The 16,903-nt window shown below is 55.6% G+C and overlaps 5 protein-coding genes across 5 annotated transcripts; 2 read left to right on the top strand and 3 right to left on the bottom strand.

Annotated features, from left to right (window-relative positions):
• Nucleotides 1-170: 170 nt before the first annotated feature.
• On the bottom strand, nt 171-3,172 carry B0T15DRAFT_59501 (fungal-specific transcription factor domain-containing protein). The gene is made up of 5 exons (XM_062871110.1): nt 2,791-3,172; nt 1,565-2,703; nt 1,372-1,490; nt 1,085-1,319; nt 171-1,004 (listed from the first exon to the last, which is right to left on the bottom strand). The coding sequence occupies exons 1-5, from the start codon at nt 3,034-3,036 to the stop codon at nt 269-271; spliced, it is 2,475 nt and encodes an 824-aa protein (XP_062726812.1). The 5' UTR covers nt 3,037-3,172; the 3' UTR covers nt 171-268.
• A 1,369-nt stretch (nt 3,173-4,541) lies between these two features.
• On the bottom strand, nt 4,542-6,625 carry B0T15DRAFT_59443 (Di-sulfide bridge nucleocytoplasmic transport domain-containing protein). The gene is made up of 4 exons (XM_062871107.1): nt 6,272-6,625; nt 5,150-6,111; nt 4,670-5,093; nt 4,542-4,614 (listed from the first exon to the last, which is right to left on the bottom strand). The coding sequence occupies exons 1-3, from the start codon at nt 6,375-6,377 to the stop codon at nt 4,743-4,745; spliced, it is 1,419 nt and encodes a 472-aa protein (XP_062726811.1). The 5' UTR covers nt 6,378-6,625; the 3' UTR covers nt 4,542-4,614; nt 4,670-4,742.
• A 108-nt stretch (nt 6,626-6,733) lies between these two features.
• Nucleotides 6,734-8,739, top strand: B0T15DRAFT_408516 (uncharacterized protein). The gene is made up of 3 exons (XM_062865340.1): nt 6,734-7,463; nt 7,518-7,996; nt 8,073-8,739. Exons 1-3 carry the CDS (start codon nt 6,924-6,926, stop codon nt 8,359-8,361), a joined length of 1,308 nt encoding a protein of 435 aa, XP_062726810.1. The 5' UTR covers nt 6,734-6,923; the 3' UTR covers nt 8,362-8,739.
• An 815-nt stretch (nt 8,740-9,554) lies between these two features.
• On the bottom strand, nt 9,555-11,221 carry B0T15DRAFT_385658 (kinase-like domain-containing protein; the record flags this gene model as incomplete). Its single annotated transcript, XM_062864289.1, has 3 exons — nt 9,555-9,995; nt 10,055-10,364; nt 10,449-11,221. 3 exons carry the CDS (start codon nt 11,219-11,221, stop codon nt 9,555-9,557), a joined length of 1,524 nt encoding a protein of 507 aa, XP_062726809.1.
• A 3,102-nt stretch (nt 11,222-14,323) lies between these two features.
• On the top strand, nt 14,324-16,497 carry B0T15DRAFT_548096 (uncharacterized protein; the record flags this gene model as incomplete). The annotated part of the gene is made up of 3 exons (XM_062870188.1): nt 14,324-15,254; nt 15,300-16,346; nt 16,390-16,497. Exons 1-3 carry the CDS (start codon nt 14,550-14,552, stop codon nt 16,495-16,497), a joined length of 1,860 nt encoding a protein of 619 aa, XP_062726808.1. The 5' UTR covers nt 14,324-14,549.
• Nucleotides 16,498-16,903: the final 406 nt, after the last annotated feature.

Genomic DNA, 16,903 nt, shown 5'->3' with positions numbered 1-16,903 from the left:
TGTTGCACAGGAGCGACCACCCTGTTCTCAAACTCCGTGAGCCCGATGCCTTCCTTTTGATGCCCTTCCCCATGCAATGTCGTGTATCCACTGTAGATGATTACCAAGTCCCAACTCCATGGTATCGCCCACCCTTTCATTTCCCCATCTCCTTACTGTCGACCATTTCCCCCTGAACCGAAGGAATGCGAGATGCAGCCTAACTAATGAGGGCACGTAGGAAGCCCGATGTGGCACCTTTCGTTCGTGCAACCCGTCAAAAGCGGTCTCAAAGCAGCTCGAAGCCAGCCTCCTTCAGCTCCTTCCCGTTCGATAGTATAGGACGACCCTGCATCGGGAAGGGCCAGAAGAGCGGGTTCTCCAACGCATCTGTCTCGCGCGCGCTGGTGTTGGGCCGGCCGCCCTGCATCACCTCCGCAGGAATGCCTCCCGATGTGCCGGCACCCCAGGTGCAGTTGAAGTCGGACTCGAGGAAGTTCGGCGCGAACAAGTTGAGGCTCACAGTCACTGGCCTCGTAGCCCGCTCGAAATCCGGCAATTCCAAACGGTGAGGCTCATTGCCCCCGGTTGTCCTGATCTCGACGTCAATGTTCCATTTTTTGGCCAGAAACCGGAGGATGTTGAGTGCCTGCTCAGCAAAGTGATGGCACGGCGCCATTTCAGTCAGATCGGCGATTCCTCGTGCGAACGCCTCGGTAGCGTGGGGGTCCAGCTTCGGAGCTGGGTGAGGCGAGCCGCTGTCTTGACTCGCAGCCTTGCTGCTTTCGACGCTTGTTGTGTGGGTCGCTGCAATGGCCAGGTGCATGATTGATGATGTAAGTACAAAGTACGGGACGAACGACGGCGTCCGCCTCAGCGTGTAGAGTTGCGCGTATGAGCGCAAGAGACCGGTGATGGCGTCGGCCGCCTGCAAACAGACATCGCGCGGAGATATGCTGGAGCCGATAATCCGCAGTTTAATCAGGGGTCGGAAGAGCAGGAGAATGGCAAATTGATAGTACATACTGCCGCCAGCGTCAGGAAACGGTGGATGCAAAGGCGAAAACACGCCCACAGCGTGCAGCATTGGACCGGAGTGACTCACTGCGCAAACAAGACGGCCGGAGTGAAGTTATGACCTAGTCGTAGCACCTCAGGGATCTTGTCGTACCAGTTCAGGTATTGGGTATAGATGATGAGCAAGTCTCGGCTAGTGAGTGGCCGGCCGGGCGAGTATAGGATGTACAACGACTGATGCACGAGCTCGCTAAGCTCACAGAAACACTTGTACACGGAGCGCACATTGGAGGGCTGTTGGCAAGCCCGCTGGAGGGGGGCCCCTGGTGACCAATTAGCCCCGGACGACCATTGATGAGAGTGCGGTCCCCTTACCATCATCCGTGTACGGAATCCACAACGATGCCTCGATGTCGTCGATGATGGCCGGTTTGGGTGGCAGTTGGGGAAAACACGAGCACTGGGGGAGCGTGCCAGTTGCCAAAGACCAGGCGCTACAGCAAGTTAGAGGGCGGGCCTGGGCGGTCCAACGGACAGAGAGAGGGGAAGGAGACGCGGCGATGCATACTGGTCTAAAGCAAAAGCCCCCCAAAAAGTGGCTGCTTGGACTGCGCTCTCATCGTCCTCTAAGCCGTCGTCCTGAAGTCGATGTAGGCCCATCTCAACGGCCAGTCGAATGCTCTGACCCGCGTAGAACCAGCTCTCCGAATCCCTGCCGCAGCTTGCCTCCCTGATGGACATTATCCCCAGCGCCTGGATGGTAGTGAGGCTGTGGTGGTTCTGTTCCTGTTCAAACAGCCGCTGACATTCCTGGAAGAAGTGGTTGCCCGACGTGTGCGGGTCGTCTGGGTCGGATCGTGTGTGTGGTTGATTCGAGAAGCGGCATCCCAGGGCCAACAGCGCATTGACAAGTATCGACGAGCAAAATCGAGGCCGGCCCTCCATGAAATCCTTAAGGAAGTGCTCCTTGCTCAGCGAGGCGAAGGTGGGATACTCCCAGCAAAAATACAGGGCCAATAGGTGCTGAACAAGACCCGCATCCGCCGTTATCGTCGTCCACGTCCTCGCAGGCACTTGCATCTCGGGGACGTTCGGAAGGAGGACCTGCTCGGAACCCCGGCTTTTCCATCCATCTAGAGCCTGAATTTGACCCTCCACCCACAATCCCACACGCGACTGGGCGTGCGTTATGGCCTCCGGATTCCAGTCGTCCGGAATTTTCGGATGAGTAGAACTTGCGGGTGCCGTCGGAAAATGCGAAGCCCAGTGGCTCTGTTGCTGGGCATCGTGCCTGGCATTGGGATGCTGATGAACGGAAGCTGGGCTCCCCGCACCTAAACTGGGCAGAATCGGTGCGTGGCTGCCTGGTGCCGCTATAGCATATCCAGATATGCTGGCACCAATATCGCTTCCATGATTAAGAGGGCGGCTTACAGAACGGAGGGACTCGCCACCGGAATGCGGACCTCCCTCAAGCCATTCTGAAATCGCTTCAACGCTCTGACCGCTGCGTAAACGCGAAAGCACCTCTTCCCACATATCGGGGCGGGCGAGCGCGCCGATGACGCTCTCATTGTTGCGCTGCTGGCGTCGTAGCCGGTCGATCTCGTGGCGAAGGTTCTCTTTCGACTGGCGGACCGGAATCTCATACTTGCATTCCACATCCTTTTGCGCATTGCATCGGCCGCAAGGTTTCTTCCCATCGCACTGAGTAGGCCGTCAAGTGTTAGCTTGGAGCCGTTGCTGCCGATAAGGCAAGGGGAAGCTTGAGCAACGCCCAGGTCGAGTACGAGCCTTTGCACGTTTCTTGCGGCATTCGGTACACGCATTCGGTGTCACGACGCCAAGCCCTCTCTTTCGCTTCGACGATCCTGGGGTGCCGGATGCCGAAATGCCCGGGGCTAACTCCGCCGGAGGAAGAGGTGATGGGCCTGGAGCAGACGTGTCGTTGATCTCGCCGGATGCGGGGTTCGACTGCGACGGAGCCGGCGGCGCCAGTGTCCGACCCCCACCCGGGGGGTCGCCTTCCATGGGATTCATATTTCCGGTACTGATGCGTCCTTTCTTCAAACATCATCCGGACAGTAGACTCGGGAGATCCGCCGGTCGAAGTTCACTACCATGGTTGAGACCAGTCGGAGCAAGGCGACGGCGGTCGGAGAACTTGCGCTTCGAACTTCGGAAAATTGTGGATGGTTTAAGGCTAGAAGGAGAATAGTGGTAACCGCACAGCTGTGCGGGAAGTCCGAGCGGTGGCCGATGTAAGGCGAGGTGATGGCCTTATGTGAGTTCGGAGGCGATGGCAAGCGTCAATGTTGTCCATGCCTATGCAGCCAGCGAATTCTCGGTCGCGCGATTGTGGAGAATGGCGGATAAGTCCCAAATCAGATGCAAGGAGCGCCGAGCTGAGGACAACGCGCGGCGGGCTCAGGTGTGACCTTTCCCTAATGTCAAGCTCGTCTGACCGAGGATCACGCTTGGGGGCTGGCCTGCGTTGAGAGCTCGGTCGCGGCGGCGACCAGCAGGGCGATTTTGTGGCAGTCGCGTCTAAAGGGTCCTGCGGCCGAGAAGCTCGGGCCAGAAACCTGGGACGTTATCTCAGTTTGGGTACCTACACCAAGAGGCTGGTATCATAGCACCTCATCCATGCTCGCACTGTACCGCCACACATACATGTATAACTACAACCGTGCAAGCCCTGGTGAAAGGCGGATTAGATCTCCGAGAGGCTTTCCCGATATATCCATTGCTTGGTGATCCGTGTCCTTCACTTCTCGTACGCATGGATAAGCTTTGCATGAATATGGGGTTTCGCAAGTGAAAAGGATGGCGCTAGTCATGAGGCCTCGCTAGCCATCACGCATTGAGAAGGTGGTGGAAGTTGATGAGTTTCACTCCCGCGTCCTCATCCCCCGCACTCCACCTCGGCCGCGACCAATACTCTAAGGTACATATATGTACATACGTACGGATACGCGTACCTATTGTATGCGCTTCTGCGACGGTGCGACCAGCCGTTGACCCAGCCGTCTAGCGCCAAGGCTCGGCTATAGCCGACTTTCTGGAATCCCACCTGAACCCCTGGTAAGCTTCTTTAGTCAGCGAATGTTCCAGACGCCGAGATTCGTTCCACACCGCGGTTCAAGGTCCTGCTTTCTCCTTGTTCCTGAAGCTCGAGAGATTAGCTGCCGCGGAAACAGCTCTGGACAGCAGTTCCGAGCAGTTCCTTGGGCCCAATTTGCCGAAAATTCTGCCTGCGGCGCGCGTCATTGGTATGCAACAAGCCAATAGAACTTGGCAGGCCGGACAAGGGCTGAGAAAAGTGGCATGATTTTTGAGGTAACAAGGCAGCTAGGGTGATATTGACCACTGCAGGGACTGGGACACAATGTTTGCAGATCCGGGAGAGTCGTTCTGCACGTACATACCTTATGTATCCGTAGTGTAATCCGTACACAGTGCTTCACCGGGAGATGTCCCTCTCATGACGAAAGGGAGCTTTAAAGGGCATGAAGCATGCACGTGCCTCTGTAAGTGAACGAGACAAGCGACACCAATATCATCCTCTAAAGAGTTGGCAGAAAATCGCTACCAGGCCGCAACTGATAACTGCGCTATCTAGTCCATGGTCAAACAAGCGCAGACAGTGCAGCAGAATCCAATGACAGCTCACATACAATGTAGTCTTACACACCCATTGGCGACAAGCTAACCGATCCGGCCGATGCGAAGCCCAAACACGCATATCAAAATCCCTTCGTTGGGCTCCGTGCCCGGTCCCCTTTGCTAGGACTTCTCCTTCCCGACGGGGTCTCCGGTGGCATGATCGCCTTGAAATCTGGCGATGCATCCGAATCCGCGGCATCGCTTGCAAACAAGTTCCTGCGAACGTCGCGAGGGGCCCGGCCGATAGGGGCCCAGATGTAGGCTTGCTGCGGGTTGTGCGCAGCCGCGGACCCAAAAACGGGGGGTACAACCGGCGGCGATTGCAAAGGTACATGCGGCTTCGCCGAGTGGGAAAGCGTAGATTCGCGAAGAAATCCAAAACCGACGTTGCTAGCGACGACTGTAACCAGGAATAGCGAGAGAATAAAGCCCTAGGAAAGCTGTTAGCGTGGCCAGGCAATGGTGGAGATGACAATCGTCTACTCACCCATGTCTTAAACGTTAAGACGCCGACAAACTCATTCATGATTTCGGCGACATTCCTCGCCGAGATCTGAACAACCTTAACTGCTGACGGGTCCTGGTGCATACATGTCTCCCATTCGTTGCAAGGTCCGTCCAGAGCCGGAGGGCGATTTGCTCGGGGTGAGCAGTTGTTCTTGGAGTAATTATCGGCGCAGATGGACATCTCGTTGGCGATGGCGGCTCGGGCCTTCTCGCTGGCATGAGACAAATCGGATCGTATTTGAACGAGGAGGCCGAATATGCCGAAAAGAACGATGCCGAGGAGGATAATATTCACGCCCAACTGCAGCCACTTCGACAGAATTGCTGGCGCACTGGGGTGGTCGCTGACGGCTGACAAAAAGTTGTTGAACCAGCCCCCTCGACGTGTCTTTCCCTTCTTGCTTCCCTTCACGCTATCGCTCGCACCTTCTTCCCAATCGCTGTCGGAATCGTCGGACGCATGAGGGAGACGATATCGTACGCTGCCCACATCTCTGTCGCTCTGCAGCCGCTTCCTCTTCCTAACTTTGTCCCTGTTGCCCCTGGGGATCTCCCCTCGCCCTGACGCATGGTTTCTGTACAAGGCCTCTTTGAACAATTGCTTGCTGGGAGACGACGTGAGAGTCAACCTGCTGACGTCATCCTCCGCTCGATAGATTTCCGGCGTCTCGGCCGGCACCTCAGATGTGTCCGTCATAGCCGGGCTCGAATCGACACCAGAGAACTCGGAGAACACACGTTCATCAGGGCGCTTTTGGGGCGTCGTGAATGCGGGATTCCGGAAGGCCGGAGCTGACTGCCTGCTCTGAAGCTGAGGGTTGAAGAATGATGATGCCGGCGGCCGCGGTTGGTTTTGTGGTTTGGCCGGTGATCCCCTGGAAGCAACGGGGAAGGCAAACGGGTTGTTGCTTGCGAATTTCGTCGGCGAGTCCATAACCGAAGCTAGGAAAGTCAGTCGCAATAGGTAAAAGGATGCGCAGTTGGAGGCAATTCAGGTTGCTGCTGGTGAAGGTTGCGGCATCCGATCGAACTCTAGCATAGAGGCACAGGAGTGTATGACATGTAAATCCCGGGATTGCTGGGAAATCGGAACAAGACTTACACGTCGGCCGTGTCTGAGAGAAGGTTGTAAAAGGGCTGGACGGGTCCACGGGCGGCTGCGAGTGGTATTCCCAGTCCATCCAGCCATCATGAGTTCGGCGGTCCATTATGTAGCAACTGACGGGACTCGCTGCGCATTCGGGGTAGTTTGCGATAGTCGAGTTTGAAATCGCAACCGCGCTTCGTACCGTTGTTTCTCGCTGAGGACAATATCAGAGGCAGGAGGAAGATCTGACAAGTTGAGTCGTCTGTAGAATTCAGGTTCGAAGTACGTTGCCAGCAGCAATCGTCCGATGTTACACAGGTAAGGTAAGGTTAGTAGGTTGATGTTTTGAAGTAAACAAGGGTTATTGAGCGCACAGTAGACTGATTCCCAGAGTGGCGTTGTCCCAAGTAACACGCTAGCAGCCAAAAGAGCCAGCGCACAGGCCAGGCTCCGCCGGCCCCACCAGGTCCAGGGCCGCTTGGTTTCTCAACCATCTCCCAAAAGCGACTCTACGTACTTTCACCGAACCGACTTTAAGTGAACAGCAGCAACAGAAGCACGCTACGATCACTTTCCAACGCGCCTCCCCTATACCCCCAGCGAACACCGAGATAATCTTTCAGCTGGTCGCCATCGGCGCTCGAATCCGCGTCTAGTTCACTCCGACATGTCGGACGCCAACTCTGCAGCCGGCTCGCGAGCTGGTTCCCCAGCCGAACCTGCGGCGCATTTGGACACGGATCATCACGAAACTCCTGCTGATACTCCTGACGACGATGCCGGAAACATGTCCGACAAGGATTCAGATCTCCTCTCCGAGATCGACGAAGATCAATTCGAGGACTATGATCCCACCCTCGAAGAGAGACCTGTTGAGATCGACGAGAATGTCGCGATGACATTAAAGGCTGCCAAGCGCAAGCGGACAGATGGCGAGACCACGAAGAAACCGAAAGAAGGGCGCAGGCCGAAGAAGCGGGCGCGAGCAAATGACGACGACGGTGGTGAGCTCCCGGAGAGAGAGAGTCGGCCGCGGAAGGCACGCGCCACAGCCGGTGAGCGACGGGCTGTAGCGAATGAAGTCGAGGAGGAGGAAGTGAACGAGGAGAATCTCACGCCGGAAGAGCGTCGACGTCGCGCGATCCAGAGAGCCATGGACAACGCTTTGAAGAATCCGACGAAGCGGAGACGCAAGAAGGACGATATCGTAAGTTTGTCGCGTATCCGCTCTCCCAGGATGTCTCTAACCTGCCGTATCTAGGACCTTGAAGACCAAATCGACCAACAAATAGCAAACCTCAAGATCGCGATGGAGAATGCGTGTATCGCGGACAACGAAGCGCGCGAGAAAGGCATGGCTGCTACACAAAAGCTCAAGCTTCTCCCGCAGGTCACAGCGCTTCTCGAGCAAACCTCGGTGCAGGATTCCGTCCTTGATCCCGAGATCAACTTCCTCCAGTCCGTGAAGTACTTCCTAGAGCCTCTCAACGATGGCAGCCTGCCTGCCTACAACATCCAGAGGGATATCTTCAATGCCCTCACCAAGCTGCCAATCAACAAAGAGGTCCTTCTGAGCAGCGGCATCGGCAAGGTTGTCTACTTCTACACGCGGAGCAAGCGGCCGCAGGCCGGCATCAAGCGCATTGCCGAACGTTTAGTCGGCGAGTGGAGCCGCCCAATCTTGAAGCGAACTGATGACTACAAGAAGCGGAGAATCGAGACTCGCGACTTTGACTTTGCGTATGTCTCCCCATTTCCCGCCGGACACTCCTATCCCCACATGCACTCTAGTACTAATCCTTTTCCCCCGTCACAGTGCAGCGAAACTCGCCCAGCGCCAAGAAGCCGCCTTGTCGGGCTCACAAATGCTGCTCACCCAGCGGCCGGCGGACAAGACGCGCCTGGAGCTCGAGCGCGAACGCATGCTCGCACCCGAGGTCAAGAGGAACCGCGCCCAGCCCGCGGCGCTCCCGGCGAGCTACACCATCGCCCCTCGCAGCACCTTCGACGCGTCCCGAGATACCAACGACGCTCGTCCCATGGGGGCTGGGACGATGGCGGCGTTCAAGAGGATGACGCAGAAAGGAAAAGGTGGCAGGCGCTAGCTTGTATGCTCGCTATATACATGGGCGAGAAATCGGGGCGAAGTTTGTGTACTCCACGAGCATAGGGAGGCACCGAGCGTAACGGGGCTTTAGCGTAGATTGGACTTTCGTGGCCGGCTTTTCTTTCTGGTGTTCTGGCACGGACATGCTATTACGGGATGCGGTTATGGGTTGACACTACGCATAAGAGGTCCTATAGCCTCAGTAATCGGACGTTACCGGTTGCATTCCTTCGTTTTTACCTTGTCTTTGTTTTCATGGTTGCTCCCTTCGCCAGGTATGTCTGAGAGGACACGAATAGTATCAAGTACTGGCATATTACAATCTGGATCCCCTCTTGAGTCCGCAAAGCAAAGCATCACCAGCCTAGCATTGACAAAGTTGGAACAAGCGCTGTTGTAGAAGACTCGTAGTCATGTTGACGCTGGCATAACTTCTCGTGACCTGCACTAGAAGCACATTCTCGTCACCAGTGTTACGGGTACGATACACAAAGCTATTGCAGATCTGAAACCAACACACTGGTCTATCCGCATAAATAGGTACTTCATGAACGAGCCGAGAAAGCCAAGGCTCCGAGCAAAACATGAAGAAGAGGATGAACGTGCGGTATATGGGGTAGAATCGCTACTCGCTGTATGGCTGAGAAAGTCAATACCATCATGCATCGCTCATTATCTAGCCAGAAAGAATAAAACAAAACAAGCGGAGAAAGAAGGAAGGTAAGGAGAGTTTCATGCCCCAACGTGTCTGTCGTATCTATAGCCGCGTACCTTGCCCATATTTCACAAGAACAACCCAAGGACCGGAAACATCTGGACGTTTGTTGAGGAAAAACGAAGGAGTATTTTGTTATGGAAGAACAGACCAAAACATCATGCAAGGTCCCCTTCGCAGGCTATAGGTACCATCCGCAGGTAGAGAGGTTTGCCGTGAGTGTAGGTGAAGAGGAAGACAAATCCACCACCCTCATCCTCCGGTCCGGCGCCTCGCTTGCCGATTCTACCATATCCCAAACGCTCGTGCCAGGTGAGTTCAAGGCAGCCAACAGCCACCAAGCGCGATGACAAAGTCGCGGAGGAGAATCCCCGTTCCATGGCGCTTTATTGGTTGTGCCTCCTTCCTCAGACCCAGCACGGGGGGGCAAGCAGACAAAGCTGACAGAAACGCCGGCCGTCCGTAGCGCTATCCGTCTATCGCTTCCTAACCTCAGACGCCCATCCTTCTATACCCTCCCCGCGACTGCCGACTTCCACTTTGTCGATCTTGATGCCCTTCATGCCCGGCGTGTCGTCCAGCCACTGATGGCTGGCCATGCCGCCCGCATTGGCGCGCTTCTCGGGCATGAGCTCGAGCATCGGGGTCAGGAAATCTGAGATGCGCTTGGCCTCATCCTCCTTGAAGTGGTACTTCTCCCTGAGGACGTCGGGCAGCGCCCAGTGCCGTAGACGGTGGATGTTGCGCAGCTCCCCCTTGCGGTTGAAGATCTCCTGCGACCACTTGCCCGACAGGCACAGCGACTTCGGAAAGGGCCCGAGCAGCTCGATGATCTGCGCAATGTGGTCGTCGTCCTTGCCGTATTTTGTACCTGACTGCGGGTCAAAGAGGTAGTCCCCTGTGATGAGCTCGAATACCTGGCGCACATGATTAGTGGCCGTTGTAATGGCGGTATGGGAAAGGGCGCAAAGCATACCATGGCCGCCATGCTCCATACGTCGGTGCTCGCCCCCCACTTGGCGCCGAGAATCACCTCTGGGGAGCGGTACTGGCGTGTTTGAATGTCGTTGGTGAAGTGGTGGTTGACCCAGCACGCATTCCCTAGGTCAGCAATCTTGACGCTGATTATGTCGCAGGCCTGCATATCATCGGCCTTGCGCTTTTCACCAGTCGTTGACGAAGGTGTTGCTGTCTTGTCCAGCGAGATACCTGAAACTTCCCTAGTCAGGATGTCGGCCGTCTTTTCTCGCTGCTTTTGGCTCTCTTCTGTGGTATCTGCATTGGGCCTCTGCGAGGAGTCTTTCGGCGTGGCGCCTGCCGACATTTCGGTCAGTCGCTGGAGTTAGATGGTTTAGTTTTGCGGATGGGACAACTTGCCTTCGTGCAGCATCTGTCCAAGACTGTGTGCACTTGGTGATGGGAATAGTGAAGAGGCTGTGAAGCTCGCGTTCAACGGCGATGGCAGAGGCTGACTGCCTGTGATGAGGGTCCTCCGCCTCCGGCGACCATTCCTATTGTTTTCCTTATCGTTGGGCTCGTTCTTAACCACCCGTTGAACGATTTGTTCGACGTCGCCGATTTCGATTAGTACATTCTCTGGTTTTAGATCCGTGTGGATGATGCCGCACTCCCGGTGCAAATAGTCCAACCCCAACAGCACCTGTTTCGTGATCTGCTTAACAAGCGGCATCGGGATGCCCCTGTGGTTCCACTTCTTGATCAAACCCAAGAGGTTCTCCCCCAGTACCTCGAATACCATGCACACATGGGTGCCGTTTGGGCCCTTGTGCTGGAAGGAGTCAAGGAGGCTGACAACATGTTTGCGGCCGGGATGGTTCGGGTTGGCTTGGACGATTTTGTTGAGCAGCTTGATCTCGTCGATGGCGGTTTCGGTATAATGGGCCGCAGACCGCACGACCTTGAGCGCGACATGCTTCCCGGACGTGTTGTCTCTTGACAACCACACTGTCGAGAAATGGCCCCAACCTAGCTTCCGCACAACTGTGTATTTTCCGTCTTTGAACTTCTCCCCAATCTGGACCGGATGGTACCCTCCCTTGCAGTAATCCTCAGAATCTTCCTCGTCGGCCGTGTTTTCGGCAACATCCTCGGGAGATGACGATGAGGTCGGTGATTGCGTCATGCTTGATGCGAGATGAGAGGCCCTGCAAAGGAATGAAGTGTGAGCGGATTATCTAGTGCATACATGACGAGAATCTAAGGCTATTATCCGGCGACAACACTTTTTGAAGGGGCGAAGCTGGTGGCGGGACCTGGTGGCCTCCATGCGCCGCTGCGCACCGTACCGAACTTTCGGCAGCCACACTAAGCGCAGTGGAATATGGGCGGTGTTTCAAAAAAGTGAAAGCGGGGACCTTGTCTTTAACATCGTCTTCATTATTTGATGTTGGCCGCGCAATCGCACTGCAAGCTGACGACATAGGCGGTTTTTGTGCCGATGTGTGTTTGCCCGGCTTTGAATGCAAGCGGTGATAGTCTCTCCAATCCAGCGGGAGGAGTCGAGGGAGCGGGGGGTTGGAGGGGGCGGTGCGGCGAATGCAGAATGCCCCAACTCACTTGAGCCGGAGACACCACAAAATACCTTACTCACGGGCTGGGTCCGCCCTCACTTGCAGCAGGCTTGGAATTCCCATGCGCCAGTGCGGTCCAGTGTGATGTCGCAGCATGTGCGCATGGGCTCCCCTCCATCCAGGGATGTCTCCATGGGTCCCATGGTCGTTCGCCTATCGCACCCCGCCACCTCTATCCGGATGCACGCACCGCGCAATGTGTTCGCAAGGTGGAAGGCATCTGATCCCGCAAAACCCAACAGGGGGTGGGAGCTGCCTTCTAGAAACGGGGCAAAGGGGAAAAGGATCAAGGCATTGAACAATCCTTGTAACAGGGCAAGAAACATCGTGATGCACGTACCCAGGACCCTCGTTAGTGATAATCGGCTTCAGGCCGTCTTTCTTCCTCTTTTTATTTATTGCTGAGTTGCCGTTTGCAGGTGCAGCCGCCGCTGCGTCTTGCGGCGGCTTTTGCGCGAGAGCGTCTTTTGTTGTCTGTTGTGCTCCGTTCATTGTGTGCGCTCAGAGGAGTCGAACAATTAAGCTAACAAAATAGCTCGGCGGGGGAGAGCTCGTGCACGCTCTGTTGTAGTCTTTTGTCGATAATGATGGGAAAGGTACCGCCGGACGGAGACTGAGGAATTCTCAAGCCTGTCCCGACAGCTCAGTTAGCCTTTTGATGCCCAGGAGATCGGGTCATGGCAGGTTAATATGCAACAGCACTTGATTCGATGACAGAGAGCGGGTCGCCGGCAAGGGGAAAAGCTCGGTGGCTAGGTCGCGGCGTGATGCTCGCGCTTCAACTTGACTGGGCCTCTGGGCCGGCCCGACATGCGCAGGTGGGAGGAGAGCGCCTCAAGACACGAGAGTGCGCCACCCGTAAGCAAATCTTGCGGCCAAATCTAGGATAAAACGGGAATTTCAAGTAGAGAGTTCCAAGCGCTCAGCAATCGCCAGTCTGCTGGACGGCGCACTCTTGGGTATCCAACAGTCGATGTGTCGGTATGATTGTCGAATGCGACGGGTCTGTCTCGGGCGCGGCCTGGCTGGGCTGGGCTGATCCAGGAGGCTGCTGATGAGGGGAGAGAGGGGCAGTACCTGGGGAGCTGGGATTCCTGTTGCGGCGCCTTACCTGGTCAAGTGCAAAGTGGGTATCAAGCGCTGAGGCCTCGCAAAGAGCGCTGGATGGATTCTTCTGGTGTTGAGCAGCCCAGTGCTGGGAGGAGGACGTCATAGACGGTTGCGCATGGAAACCTGCGCCTTGGAATTGGTGGACGGTGGGTGGGCGAGAGCTTCCAGGTTACTGGTTAAGGTACCAGGAAAGTGGGTGCCGGGGCACGTTTGCGTGTTTTCTCGCGACTAGGGTCTGATAGTCGGCGCTTCGTAGGTACGGTACCTAGTAGGTCACCTCAACTTAAGTCGGCGATGGACCTAGTTATTGATCCGTGATGTATTGGCAGAAACGGGTGGTGCAATAATAGTGTTGAGGACATTGGATACGCACGAGGGAAGGATCACGGAATGAGGTGAGTAGATATGGATGGTGTTGTGTTTTGATATCTTAGGGGGGTGACAGAAGGGATTGGAAACCAGAGGCAACAAGTTCGAGAATGACGGGACCTGACTTGTTCCTGGGCCCTGGCCAGTGGCAGCCGCCGCATGATGGAAGCGGCGCGGACTTGGCGGTGCCTTGCGATCGCAGGTGCCAAGGCCGACGGGCGACCCAACCCTGATCGTCAACAAGCGTCACGTGATGTACATGCCCACTTCATCCCCAACAACCGTTCTTCTCGTCTTCCTTGTGTCTCTTTTGCTGTCAGTTACATTCATGTTACTCTGACGAGCTGTCTTCCCAGTCAAACAGTCCTCCATGCAAGTGCAATTGCTGCACGGGAGCTAGTTAACATGTCAATGACGCCGCACATTGGAAGTTCACATAACTTAAGAGTTACGCCAACGAAGTCCCTCCGTGACATTCTCCCTGGGATCTAACCGAGATAACAGATGCCGGATTCCCGCAATCCAAGTCCATCTCAAGAGTGCGAGTGTTCTGGCAAGACAATATCCTGCAATGGAAACGAGCAGTGCTGTGCAAAGTGAACAGCGTCTTTCAGCGCGCAGTACATACAAAATGCCCCCTGCATACCTACCGAAGAATAAAGACCTTCGCATGCTGAGTGGGTTAATGTGCACTACCTTACGTTGGTAGACTGCGAGGAATGAAGAAACCGGGCAATTGGCTGACACAACAATGCCCGAGACTGATAAGGTCGGATGTATACTGAAAGGTGTAGTGCTTCGACTTCTCCATGAGGTCGGAATGCCGCCTTGTGTAAGGTAAGGTTGGGGGTATGTCAGAGAGCACAATACGGCCAAAGGGGCCTTCAAAGAAAGCCACAAAGCGTCAACAACCGGCCCATTCGACACTGAGCTCCGACCTAACAAGCAAACTGCGATGGAGAAAGTCAATAAAGCCGGTTCGCACCTCGGCTTCGTGCTCGAGTCGCAATGAAAACACGTACGAGATCATGTGGCAGGTCAGAAAATGCTGGCACAATTCCAAACGAACAACGTGTGTACCGTGGTAGCACCCTGATATAACACTGACTTCCAATGTGACTCACTAGGTGTGCTGGACCACAAGGGCCTTTCGAGACCGTTGGGATGGAAGTTGCTCTCCCGCCTACCAACTAGGTGAGGTACTTGAATTGGCTCACCCAGTTCCCAGTGCTCGTCAACCCCTGATAGCAATCCTCAAAACAATGTTCTTGACTGCGGCGGCTTGCCGTGGCTTCCCAATTCTAGCGACCCTGACTGCACTGGCCGCTCCTAGTGACTACCAACCATTCCTGCAATACATTTCCCTCTCCCTTTCTGGGGCCCCGAACTCAGTCCCACGCCATGGTGGCACAGCAGAGCGCCTACTATGCCCTGGTAGTTGACGGCGGTCGGCCTTCACATCCTCTCGATCAGATTCAGAAGGTCGTGACTGCACCGGGCGAGCATCGTGATATCGTGAGTTACTGGCAGAACCGTCCGGACGAGTGGCAGCTTTTCACCAAGCAACTGTCGCCCTGGCAGGATTTCCGGCGTCTCCAGGCAAATATGAGGAAGACCGGCAGGAAGTTTCTTGTTTATAAGGTAGCGTTCGGGGTCTACCTCAGGCAACTGAGCGCGCTTACCTCGACATCCACAAGCTACCTCGGATTCAGCGAAGACTTGAGCTTGCAAGGGCAACTAGCGACTTCGCTGCAGTGTGTCTGCTTAGAGGACCTCCGACTCAGCGGAGACCCGAGCAAGCAGAGCAAACTAGTAACCTGGGCCGAGTATGTCTGGTTTGAAGACATGGCGCACCGCCGCTACGGAGGCCAGACGAGACGGCACGAGTCGCAGTATATGGAAGCATGGTGCGCCCTTGTCGACTCGGGAGTGCTTCAGTCTGACGAAGAGTGCGGTGACGCCAGGCAGCGGGTGCTACTAGCTCGCAAACTCTGCAATCAGAGCAGCACCGACCTCGCCCTTCGATTGTATCAGAAGCGTTCATCCGAGGAGACGGTCGACGAATTCAGGCACGCAGCCGAGTGGAATGCAAAGGAGACCAAGAACGTATTGTTGGTCGACTGACATTTGATGCTTGACGATTACATCCAGTATTTTAAAGCCGAGGGGAAACTGAAGTCGATGGAAAGCAGGGAGAGGAAACTCTCGGAGTTCAAGAAGCTGACTCTGGAGTATCGCCTTGCCGAGGATAAGGTTGAGCGCCACGCAGCGCTCCTGCGATGGGCGGTTGATCAGGTCCGTTTAGTGGAAGCGGAAGAGGGCTTGCCGACCACCACCACGACTTTACCTGAAAGGGCAAATGAGGAGAACGCCCAAGAAGTGGCGTCCAAGCCCACCGAAGCTTTCTTTCCATTCCGCCGCCCCCCAGCTGAGCTTCGACACCAGATCTGGACGGAGAACCTCCCTCCCCGTCCGACAGCGCACTTCTTCGAAGTGCTGAACCACCCGAGAAAGTACCATTTACGGGGATACTGGTCGGAAGAATTCCGCGTGAAGGCGACCGTGAGCCACGATTCCGGTTATCATGCCGTCTACCCCCTCCTAGCGGCGTGCCCGGAATCCCGTACTGTCATCGCCGAGTACTACAGGAGGCTCCAGGACAGGGACTGTGTCGACTCGTCCGAATGGCAGTATCCTTACCCCATCTTCCAGAGCTTTGACTGGATCGCCCCCGACGATCTCGTTATCTTATGCTTCCCGCCGAAAGAGGCACCGCTCGACTTCGAGCGAAACGCGATCTCCTTCACCCGTGGTCCACCTCGTCATGTCGGAGTCTACCTGCCGATGGAGGAGCTGCTGCTACGACATGTCGGGTTTCAACACGGTCTCCCTCCACACGACTTCCGCCCCGAGGCTCTGGTCCTGATCGCTCAGTTTCTCGACTCTCTCCGCGGGCAGAGAAGCAACGAGAGCGGAACCGGCGCCGTGCTCGCCGAGAGTCCCCGTGCAACCCCATCCTCGGACGGTGGTATAAAGAAGATCTACATACTCTACGAAGGATGGCACAACACTGCCCACTGGTCTAGCTTTGCTGCCAAGAGGGCCGACCGACTAAATTGGATTTCGTTCAGCCGGGCGCACCCTTGTTTCTATTGGCGATTCGGATGCTCTAAGGCTAAGGCTTTGTATAGGGAGAAGGTATGCGAATGGTGGAGGCTGATGGGACTGCGGCGGTCGCTAGGGCGGTTCGAATATGGCAATCCCCATTGCGGTCCCCGGAGCTGCTGGTACCTCGGGTCTGGAAACGACGCATTGGCTGGTCGATATCCTCACGAAACTGTTGAGTTAGACCCAGGGCGGGTTGTGGAAGGCACCATCCGGGATCTAAAGCTTGCATGTTGGCGATATGATTGGGCCGAGTTGGAAGGCGGCGATGTCCTAGGCTGGGTGAGAGGAACCGGGATGGCGGCATGGCGTAACTGGCGTCCTAAATAAGCATTGGGATCCGCACGAGTGTTGAGTAGGTACCTAGGGTACCTATTCACGACCAGTGGACTCAAGCAGCCCTCGAAACATTGCTCCGTACTAGGCACCTAGTGGTATTTTAAGCCAGTAAAACAAGTCACCGGGCGGAGACTTTCTTATTTACCCGGTACTGTCCTTAAGAAGTAGCTTGCTCTTCAAGTCAATAGTATCACTTTGATGTTCAAGTTGCTCTAGCTGCCGTATACCTCAACTTGTCTGCCCTCGCAATT

This window comes from Chaetomium strumarium (assembly GCF_033439665.1).
Source record: "Chaetomium strumarium strain CBS 333.67 chromosome Unknown B0T15scaffold_1, whole genome shotgun sequence".
Classification (NCBI taxonomy): domain Eukaryota; kingdom Fungi; phylum Ascomycota; class Sordariomycetes; order Sordariales; family Chaetomiaceae; genus Chaetomium; species Chaetomium strumarium.
Note: the sequence above shows the minus strand (reverse complement) of the source record. Positions and strands in the feature narration are given on the sequence as shown.

Bases quoted from the DNA above. Each gene is read 5' to 3' on its own strand.
- B0T15DRAFT_59501 (XM_062871110.1), bottom strand. From the start codon at position 3,036: ATGAATCCCATGGAAGGCGACCCCCCGGGTGGGGGTCGGACACTGGCG. The intron at 2,704-2,790 runs GCTCGTACTCGA...CGGCCTACTCAG, and splicing joins GCCGCAAGAAACGTGCAAAG to TGCGATGGGAAGAAACCTTG. The intron at 1,320-1,371 runs GTAAGGGGACCG...ATTGGTCACCAG, and splicing joins GATTCCGTACACGGATGATG to GGGCCCCCCTCCAGCGGGCT.
- B0T15DRAFT_59443 (XM_062871107.1), bottom strand. From the start codon at position 6,377: ATGGACCGCCGAACTCATGATGGCTGGATGGACTGGGAATACCACTCG. The intron at 6,112-6,271 runs GTAAGTCTTGTT...TGACTTTCCTAG, and splicing joins CTCTCAGACACGGCCGACGT to CTTCGGTTATGGACTCGCCG. The intron at 5,094-5,149 runs GTGAGTAGACGA...CAGCTTTCCTAG, and splicing joins TCTTAACGTTTAAGACATGG to GGCTTTATTCTCTCGCTATT.
- B0T15DRAFT_408516 (XM_062865340.1), top strand. From the start codon at position 6,924: ATGTCGGACGCCAACTCTGCAGCCGGCTCGCGAGCTGGTTCCCCAGCC. The intron at 7,464-7,517 runs GTAAGTTTGTCG...TGCCGTATCTAG, and splicing joins GACGCAAGAAGGACGATATC to GACCTTGAAGACCAAATCGA. The intron at 7,997-8,072 runs GTATGTCTCCCC...CCCCCGTCACAG, and splicing joins ACTCGCGACTTTGACTTTGC to TGCAGCGAAACTCGCCCAGC.